Genomic DNA, 10,795 nt, shown 5'->3' with positions numbered 1-10,795 from the left:
AGAAATTAGTAAAACAATGTCGTGAAAATTCATGTTTTTTTTACATGCTAAAATAATTTTCGTCTCATGATCACTGAGACGAAAATTGTTTTCATGACAGTGTTTTATTCATTTCTCAAAAACTACAGCACCTCAGCAAGTAAAATTTAGAGGGAAGCTTTCTACCAATATTATCTTCAAATTGTGTAAGTTTAATGTTAATCTGTGCACATTGTGTTTTGTGTCCTACAAAAAGTACCTAAACCCTTTAAGTGCCTTGCTCAAGGACACGAATGTCAAGGCCGGTATTCGAACCCACACTCCGATAACTCAACCATCAGAACATGAGTCCAATACAATGGAAACTGCGCTGCGTACGACTCTCGGCCAATGCCAATGATAGCTCTTCATGCGTACACGTTTCAGTAAAGATGGCAGCTGCCAAATGAGTCTATTACTTTATTAAATGTCGACTAGTTTTACCCATGTCAGCCAATCAGTCATAAGTCTGACGTCATTTTTACATATTGAATATTCACCATAATGTAAATAACATTATATTTAAATTTAAATAGGCCTAAAGTTTCACCACACAGTAGGCCTAGTTAGCGTGCCCCAGTTCCCCCGCCAATTTTAAATATATTAGCTTTTTGAGGCACTTGTGGACACTATAGGAGTACACAATGTGGGCGTCCATACAGACTCAAATCTACCCAAAGTTATAGGTCTAATATCGTGGCATTGTGTCCACCATATCTACATGTATACAAAAAAATGGCGTATTACCTTAAGCATAATAGGCTCAGGCTAGCTTGGCCCCGCGGTTATTTTGACAATTTCGCGTGCTTTGCATATACGTGTTCATGGCTTCAGACGAGAGAACGGAGCAGCCTGAAGCCGTATCCGAAGCCAAAGCCGTGGATTAAAATGGGCCTAGCACAGTGTTAAACTATTATAGAACCGCAAGTGTGCTCCCAAAATTTCTTCCTTCATGGTACAAACTATTTCTGATAGCGCCCTCTTTTGAATCATCCTCCTACAACCCACGTTAATTTCGAAGGGGACCGAATCTCCGGCGGTCAGAATTCGCTGGAACGACACTCTCCCGCATCATTACACACTAATATAATTTATAAATTGATCACTCTTTACATCCGAAAAACCCCAAATCAGAAAATTTATGCCAGAGTGTTTAACAACTGGAAAACAACAAATCTAATAAAGTCGTTTATAATCTTGGACGTCAACATTTCAAGTTAACTTCTGATTAATAGTCGAGTCGAAATTTGAGTATGCTTTTTATCGCGTGTAGGAGCCACCACCCACGGCAGGCGCGATCCCGGAAGACCCACCAGGACCATTCTCAAGGCAAGCAGCCGATTTCACGAAACGCTGGGATTAATCCTATCTCTACTTAGGACGAGTAACCCGTCCCGGTAGGATGGGTTCAAAGCGTCTTACTTTTTTGGATGCAGAACTTTTCCTAAGTCCTACGATTAATCCTAAGTTAAAAAGAGTTTGGTGAAATCGACGGCTGGTCGAGGAGTTAAGGAAGAGCAGGAGTTAAGGAAGAGCAAATCAGTAATTGTATGCATGATAGAGTTGTGTGGCGTGTCTGACATCGAGACTGTCTCGAATCCCAAGTTAAGAAGAGTTTGGTGAAATCGACGGCTGGTCGAGGAACAACAAGGAGGAGCTAATCAGTTGTATGCATGATAGAGTTGTGTGGCGTGTCAGGCATTGAGCCCGACTCAAGCATGCGGCAACGCGACAACTTGGGTCAACTGAGTGAGTTTGTTCGCAAATATAATGTTAACATGAGTCCAATATTCGATTAAAATAACTATTCGATGTATTTTCAATAATGTATCCTGTCTTTTTTTGATGGGGTGAGGATGAGATAATGAAATTTCAAGGTGGGGCAATCGGGAGTCTAAAAACCTACTTTTTAAAGATTCATTGGAATTTATAAATTTAAATATAGTTTAAGTTAAAGTCCAATATTCGATTCGGGTGTTTTTTTCGGTACAGTCCAATATTCTATTAAAATAACTATTCGAGTTATTTTCGGTATCGTATCCTTGGTTTTTTTCCTGATGAGTGAGGATGACATAATGCGATTTTAAGGTCTAGGGCAATCAGGAGTCCAGAAACGTCTTTTTGTAAGATTTCTTGGATTCGATAAATTTAAATATAAATAGATTTGTTTTTTTCTCAAAAGGTGCACTTATAGTTTAATTAGGAGTACATGAGATCGCCGTAAAAAATCTGAGTACATACCAAAAGATTCTGAGTAATATTCCGCAAAAATAAACCTAATCTTTAATATTGCCAGACGTGAGAACTTTACGACGCATTTTCATTACAGTGCCTTTTATTTGCTGGGAGGTGGTGCTCCACACGATGCCGCGGCCGTACCCATCGGCTGGGGGTATCTGAGAATACTCGCCGTTCAGGTTACTGTGCCGCCCGGCATCACCCCAATACAATAAAATATAGTTTGATTTTTAAATCTGGGTAATATTCCAAAATTTTTATTTCCTTTCAACCATCACAACGACGTATTTTCATTTCAGTGCGCGTTATTTGCTGGTAGATGTTGCTCCACACGATGCCGCGGCCGTACTCATCGTTGGGGGGTATCTGAGAATACTCGCCGTTCAGGTTACTGTGCCGCCCGACACCCGAGCCTGTATCTGTGCATCGATTGAACCACCAACCTCCCTTCAACTCATCGGCGCAGTTCAGATCGGGTTCGGCATCGTTGTCCTGATCGTACGTCGTGAAGGGCTGTCCGTTGGATGGTGGTTCACCGCCGGGAGGAGGGGACAGACAGTCACCTGGTGGCAGAAATAAAAATGTCAAGAATAAAGTAACAAGGGAAACATTATTTTACATGTAGGCCCTAGTTCTTGCATCAGCAAGGGCCCGCCGGGAGGGACCAGACAATCACCTGAAACAAAAACATATTTAATAATGATTTGACAATTTAAAAAATTCGTTCTATAAAGTGGACAATAAAAAGGAAGTTCCAACAACATTTGAAAAGAAAAAACTAGTTATCATCGGCAATAGGTTGTGCAAGTCTTGATTGTGTTCGAACCTCCGTAGTTGGTCCAAATCACATTATGTTTTCCGTGTGCGCAATTCTGTTTCTTCCAATACTAACAACTAGTTATACAAATGTTGAGTTGTTTAGCCATAAAATAGATGAGAAAAGTAAAACAAACAACAACGAAAATCGGAGAATAAAACTTGATCCTCGTTTTCTTGAATATAATTCTGCATTTTGCCCCATTGACATTCATGTTAGCGTTTATTTGTTTCCTATAACCATCTTTGGGCGTGATTGTTGAATGTGACTGTTGAATTTTCTTTAAAAATAAGCGGTAACTTGGTCACAAAATTAAACTTAACAATATCTTTTTATTGAATGTATACGAATTGAATTTTATTTAAAACAAACTACAATTATTTTGTTTTCAAGAATTAATTTTTTCTTAGTTCAGCCCCAAGTCATTTACATTTTACCCAATCAGTTTCTCTCGTGGTAATATTTGATATCTGAAACAAAACACCGCATCCCCTTATGCTGCTCTCACATTTAACAATCGCTCAAACTTCGCAACATTCGCTTCGCCGTGTCTTCGAAAGCGTTGGTAACAAATTCGGAACGTTCACAAATTATTGAAAGTAAATTCTCATTTTCTACTCTCAAAAATTGGAAAATTGCGTTGTCCACTTTTGCCAGTGACTGGCGGTCGAAAAGTAGATAACCCAAATTTAAAAATTTCAAGAACGCTGTATGTTGAAGTCATTAGACAATGAAGTCTTGGTAAAGTCGCTTCATAAAAATATATATTTAAGCGTAGGCCTATATGTGGGATTTTAATCCTCGGTGTGTGTCACCCAAATTAACATCAACTGAAGGAAGTCGAGTCAAAGGAATGTGCTATCAGACAAACACACCGGTAGTGTACATCTGTTATCAGCTCACTGAACACATTCGAATTGTTACAAACTGTGTAATAGATCACTTACTCAAAGGGTTATCGGGATCAGCTGTAAATGCACCAACATGAAGAGTGTAGTTCTCTCCATCGACACGAAAATCATTATACGCCCCAGACTGTCGTTTTGGCGCATCAGCCACATTTAGCCTCACTCTCATCTGCCATTCCTCGTCTACGGGTTCAGTGAGACGACGGAGGATCTCGTTCCCCAGCCAGAACGACCCTTCCTTGTCACCGAAACCATCCCTATACTCGGCCCAGCTGCGGGTGAAATTCACCGTGTCGTCCACGCGTCTCTGGAAAACCTGATTAACAAAATAACGACATTAATTTTTATCAGACATCTCAAGAAATTGTAACAATTGGGAGCAAATTATTTGCGAAAGCGACCGCTGTTTGAATTTATATTTTAAGCAACACAAACATGCTAAACATTACATTTTTTTAAGGCGGTGTGGCAGGAGATTCTGTCCCACCAGAGATGATGTCCCCGTGCCCCCCCCCCCCCGCCATTCCCCCATACGGCAAACTACTTCTGATAGCGCCCTCTTTTGAATCCTCCTCCTCCAGCCTATGTTAATTTGGACAGAATCTCCGTCCAGAATTCCCTGGGACACCGGCACTAAAATCTTGTAATCACTCGACGACCCCGTTCCCCAGTCATCCAGACTTTAACTTCAACAGACCTCATCTCTGACCGCTGTGCGCTGTGCGCAATCCACTGCAACTCGACTTTGAGAAACCCCAAATCACCCATCGCAAAATGAAGACAATAATAGACCATGGCAGGCCAAAACACCGCATCACCACATTTTCTCCAATCAGAAACCCAGTCGACCCTCTATTCTACCAGTATAACGCCGTTCTCGACACCCATGCCCCCACCGAAACCAGTGTGATCTTAAAGGAAAAAATTGCTTTGGATCGGACGAGTTGTCTTTGAAAAGCGTTCGAACCCGTTTGTTACGAAATGCATATGGTTAGATAGATAATTTAAAGGTAGAATATAATGATCCACACAAACATGCCTCGAAATTTCACGGTTTTCCTCGCGAACTAACACGGTCGGCCCTTTCATGGAGTAAAAATTGTGACTCCGTGAAATGGCCGACCGTGTTGCTAGTTCACGACGTAAAAGGAAAACCGTGCAATTTCGAGTGATACTTGTGTGTATCACTATATTCAACTTTTTAAATATCTCTCTAACCATTTGCATTTCCTTACAAACGGTTTCAAACGATTTTCAAAGACCAACTCGTCCGATCCAAGGCAACGTGTTCCTTTAACAGTCAAACTTCTGATTCCTGGGTAGAACGATGACATGGCTTCAGCTAAACGAACGACGCTGTCGTTTAGTTCACCTCAAGGTTTACTGGGGGTTTTTCCAAACTCAGCAAGATTTTTTTTCTGAAGGCATTGGACACCTAAGGTAATTTTCATAGACCAGTCTTCTCACTTGGTGTGTCCAAACATATGCATAAATTAACAAATCTGTGATTTTTTTTTATACAATTGGGCATCGTAGTTGCAAAAGAAAAAAACACCCTTGTTGCACAACTTTGTGTGGACTTTCAAATGCCTAAAAATTTTCAGGCCTGAAGTCTTTTAGTATTCGAGTGAGAAATTTACCTATTTCTCAAAAATTACGTTACTTCAGAGGGAGCTTTTTTTCCACATTTTTTTACACTCTAAACCGCTCTCCATTGCTCGTAATTATCGCGTACGTTTTAACATTATTTTGATTAATTAACAACTTTAGTGTCCAGTGCCTTTAAGACAAAATTCGACAACTTCGAATCCAATTTTGATTCTAATGTTAAAAAATACGTGACTGTGAGAACAAAACGCCATTTTAGGTCACCAATCATCCAATGCAAAGGAAAATAACCATTCTACCGTCATAACTAAACAACTCAGCAATTGGGAGCAGCTTCTCAGATTTGTTTTTTCAAAAACAAGATCATAAAAATCAGAGACCATAATACGGTTTTAGGGTCTATAAACAATGAAAGAATATTTAAAAGCGACGAGATGGCCTGATATTAGGACTTTAGCTACACGTTACGCGAGCAAAACTTGAACGTGAACGTGAGGACATTATTTTTGTTGTAAAAATCTCACGTTTTAAGCATACGTGAAATTACCACTTTTTACGTCAGGCTAGAAACAACACAATTTTCTGACGTTCGCGTTCACGTTTTAGCTCGTGTAAACGTGCAGCTAAACCTTCCGAAGTCACACTGCAGATAACGAGAACGATAACGATAACGACGATTAGAGAACGCATTCCATTGGTTGAATTGCTCCACGCAGAATACACCCACGCTCATTCAACCAATCTAGGGGCGTGCATTTTTATTGTTTTCGTTTTAATCATTTAAATGCCCGGTAACACAGGCCACGCGTGGCTTAAGTTTTGTCTGCTACGGGCTCCGAAACGCCACGATACTCCAAATGGAAGACAAAGGGTACAAATCAGATTCCCAAGAATGCGTTTGCGTCAAATGCGTTTCTCAAAAGGGGTGACAATCTCGCATGGAATTATAAGAGAGCAAAGCAAATTATAAGAGAGCAAAGCAAACTTACTATCCATCCCTTTTTAGAGTTCGTATTTATGTGACAGTAGACCTCCAGGCCGTCAGGATACTGAGATGGGGTGATATTGTATACACCACTCTCGGTATGACCATCGTCCAGCAAGGCCTGACAGTCAACGTATACGGGCTTGGTGGTAGTTGTAGGTTCAGTGGGTGTAGTTGGTGGAACCTTGGTAGTAGTTGGGTGATCTGTGGTCGTAGTTGGCGGGTCCGTGGGGGTGGTTGGCTGGCCGTTGGTGGTTGCGCTTGGCTGATTGGTCGAGGCATCTTTTGAAGATACTAAAATACAAAATAAGAAAGTATGGAACAGTAAACCTACGAGTAGTAGTAGGTCGGAGTAGATTTGATTGCTGACATTGTTTTTCATCAAAGACGTTGAAGAGTCAACGGTACATTTGGAAGTCATTTTTCAAAACACAGTCACACCTTATCCAGTCCGATGGAATCTCCAAAACGGATGAAAACTCTCTAGCAATAAATGATTTAGACGATGAATAGAGAACATTAAATCAACAAATTTGTTCTTGTGTTTTGGTTTAAACCTTGTTTGTAACAGAGAATGAGAATTTTCCCCACAGTGTCATTGAGCGGCCATTTCCCCATTCAAACCGTTGTAACCAAACCGAGGCTGAAGTAAAATAGTCTGGTTCCTTTGTCGAGAATTAGAACTACGTGTCATTATTGCGTATGCCACGGCCCAGGTACCCAGCTTGTTTACTGCCATATTGAGTTGATTGTCTCATAACCTGGAATTTTCAAAGCGAGAGAGGGCGTCATATGTGATCAACACTGCCGCCCTGGATACGCAACGTAAACATCCGGAACCAATCAGATGGCTTGCAAGTTTTAACCACGCCCCTACTTCGGTTCGCTGCAGCAGCGTCGCTTTGCAATGTCACTGGCAGCGGGACGCCTTCGGCGAAAGTCTTCAATAAAACCAAACAATTTTTACCGAAATCTAAACAGTCTTCACATTCCAAGGAAGTATTTGATAAAAGACTTTTCCCAACGACAGACCTGGACGTCAGAGGAACTTTTCAAGGTTGAGGTAAGGTCCAAACTGTACCGAAATGTAGGCATTCCGATAATGAATGTTACCGAGTTCGATCAGCCACAACACTCGCGTGGCCTTTGGATATTCCATTTTGCAATGGGTAAAATTCATGTATGTAGCTAGCAACGGGCTAACACCGTTATGAGATGTTCAATAACAACGGCCAGTTAAAATGGGAGTGAAAATTAAAATTATTTCTGAAATATACTTTGGCTTTTAAAATTGTGTATACCGTAAACCCAATGTCCGTTATATTGTAGTGTCAGTGTTGAAAAATAAAAAAAAAACATGGGTGCAACGTAGACCCAGTATTATTACTGGGTCTACGTTGCGATCAATTTTGTACTCCAAATAAATGATTTTAACTCCACCTCGGATAATCGTTCACTGGTACCCCGCCGTCGCAGTCGGCTCTCCGGTGTGAGTTAAGTTGCTCATGATTGAACGTGCGCACTCGCTACAGCGCGCGCACTTTCAATCATGAGCACATAATTTACACGGGGCGGTTTGTTTGAAAGATAATCGGAATTGCAAAATGTTTGCTCATGATTGAACGTGCGCGCGCGCTGTAGCGAGTTCGTTCGCTGCAGCGCCTGTAACCAGTGTGCCGCAAAATTAAGAATTTCTAGGGAGCTACTGCGTCTAGCTGGGGCGCTAGTACTAAGTTGTACAACAGATAGATGAAGTCAAATTTTTTTTAAAGGAGTACAGCGCCCCAGTTACTGGGTCTAGGTGCAACGTTAGGCCCCTAACATTTTAGGCTTACAATTAATTGTAATTCTTTTCGTTTCTTTTTCTTTTTACAAAATTCAAAACGGTGTTAACAATAATAGAGTATTATAAGGCTATTATATCAGTCTCAAGGACTGCGAAATATTTTTTCAAGAACTTTTAAAAGCATTAACAAACAATTATTTCTATTTCATAATTTTGTTCTAGATTCTGCGAGAGGAAGGCAATAACGTGTATGTCACATATCCTGGATGGTCAAAGTCATACAACGAATGGCTTCCTGCCCAGCAAATTGTAACTGTTCAACAGCCAACTGAAACATTCACCAGCGATCATTCACTTCAGGAGCGATCAGCCATTTTAGTTCATCAATTGCTGGTAGATATAAAGCGCTGCTTGAAGCTTGTTCGGAAAGAGTCGCCTAGAGCAATCATCAGGAGGGACGCTCAAGAGGACGAGTGCGAATTAATTTTTGGATTAAAGAAGACACCAAAAGATAAACGATATAAAAATAACAGTGATCTATCTTCAATTTTTGGAAAGAACTGGATGCAGCGAATTGATCACTCAGGAAACTGCTCATATGTCATCGCTGGAACTTTCTGCATTTCTCTTAGAAAGCACCGCCAAGTTCGGGAATATGACAGTGAAGGGAAAGAATACTTGATGACACCCGGGACATACATTCTTTTGAGCTTCGTCAGAGGTGATGCCACCAAGGAACAACACCTAACGAGTGCCAATCTTTGGCAAAAGTAAATTGTGATGGAATTCAAATGCCTTCACCTGCATGTACGTACATCAATGTGGACATACATCAATTAGTTGAATACATAAAGGATACGGTCCATATTTGCAAAACTCGTAGGAGTCAAGCAAAAGAAATATTTAATCTTTTGTGCAAGAAATATAATCTTTCTTTGACATTTACGCCACGTCTTGGGAGACAAATTAGGATAAAAGTGAAAAGACTTTTGCTTAAGATAAATACAGCAAGAAAAGGAGGAAAACAGCAAAGAACTTTCGAAAGGTGGCTTATTCAAAACAAGTGTTGGAATCTTAAGGTACTAAATAGCGAATTTGTATACACTTACCATAAGGGACAGAAATCTGGAAAGTGTGTTGTCCAACAAATAGTTAGAAAATACAGAAGACAATCGAAATCAACATCTCTACAAAAATACAGCCGTGCACACCAGTACAGGCTAAGATCAAATTTGTCTCAACAGTGTCTCCAGGCTCTGGAATTTATTGATTTTTGTGGTCTTCAAGCTGAAACACTTACTTTGAAAAACAAGCAGTCAGGCAAGACCGAAACTTTAAATTTAAGCAATAAGCCAGAATCTCTGAAGCAAGTGCATAAGATCATCTATATAAAAGACAACTTTCATATTTCAGATCAGGCTTATCAGTCTTTAGCATTAGCTGTTGAGGGAATTCCCTCACTCTATAAGCTTAAGCAGCACATCAACAATATCCCTGCAGATGAAATTAGAGCCACACCTTCACAATCAGTTGGTTATCAAAGAAATATTACAACTTTAATTCAAAGGAAAATAGAAGAACTGCATAGAGAAGATCTGTTGACAAGTAAAGAAGTTCATATCAAACTCTCTGGTGATGGGACATGGTGTGGTAGAAATATTCATGTCGTTAACTTTTCATTCACAGTAATAGAGGAAGGTTTAAAGGCTGCGACAGCAACTGGAAATTATCTAGTTTCAATCTTCCAAGACAGTGAAGGTTATACATCACTTTGTGAACACTTGGCCGATGTAAGGAACGATATTGTAGATTTAAAACAAGTCTATGTGGATGGTGCGACTTATAACATAAATTTTTGCTTGGGTGGAGACTACAAGTTTCTGCTTTGTTGTACTGGTTTAGACGCAGCATCATGCACATATTCATGTCTTTACTGCAAGTGTCCCTCCAAGGAATTTCATAAAAGTGACATAAAGTGGTCTATGAATGACAAAACCAAAGGATGTAGAACAGTTGCTGAAATTGAGCAGTGTGCTCTCTTGTCGAAAAAGGGTAAAAAAAATAACTGTTCTCATGCTCCAATATTTTCCTCAATTCAAATAGATAACATAGTGGTGGACACACTTCATATGTTTTTACGCACAACCGATGCACTTATGAATTTACTTATCTTAGAACTCAGAAGAGCTGACGAGATAGCCAAGACTAGCAATTGTATATTTGATCGAGAGAAACATACACACTGTGTCAAGCTTGAAAATTTTCTTTGCAGTATTGGTATAACAGGCTTTGCATTTTATGTCGGCCAAGCATCCAAAAAACTGAAATGGCGAACACTCACTGGTCCAGAGAAGATCAAATTATGTGAAAATGTCAACATCGATCATTTGCTCTCTGATGTGCCTCATCTGTTAAGCAAGCCTGAAGATATTCAA

General features: G+C 40.1%; 1 protein-coding gene across 2 annotated transcripts in view; it reads right to left on the bottom strand.

The window, feature by feature from the left end:
• Nucleotides 1-231: 231 nt before the first annotated feature.
• The window catches only part of LOC117290670 (fibrinogen-like protein 1), a 31,229-nt gene continuing 20,665 nt past the window's right edge, over nucleotides 232-10,795 (bottom strand). The window contains exons 3-5 of one of the 2 annotated variants that reach the window (XM_033772191.1): nucleotides 6,579-6,868; nucleotides 4,021-4,297; nucleotides 232-2,819 (exon numbers count right to left, since the gene is read on the bottom strand). In XM_033772191.1, coding sequence (XP_033628082.1) covers nucleotides 2,524-2,819; nucleotides 4,021-4,297; nucleotides 6,579-6,868 — 863 coding nt within the window. In that variant the 3' untranslated portion in view covers nucleotides 232-2,523. The remainder of the gene's footprint in view (nucleotides 2,820-4,020; nucleotides 4,298-6,578; nucleotides 6,869-10,795) is intronic. The other variant, XM_033772192.1, reaches the window with a different exon arrangement.

Source organism: Asterias rubens, chromosome 5 (assembly GCF_902459465.1).
Source record: "Asterias rubens chromosome 5, eAstRub1.3, whole genome shotgun sequence".
In the NCBI taxonomy this organism is placed as follows: domain Eukaryota; kingdom Metazoa; phylum Echinodermata; class Asteroidea; order Forcipulatida; family Asteriidae; genus Asterias; species Asterias rubens.
This window is presented reverse-complemented; position numbering and strand designations above follow the sequence as displayed.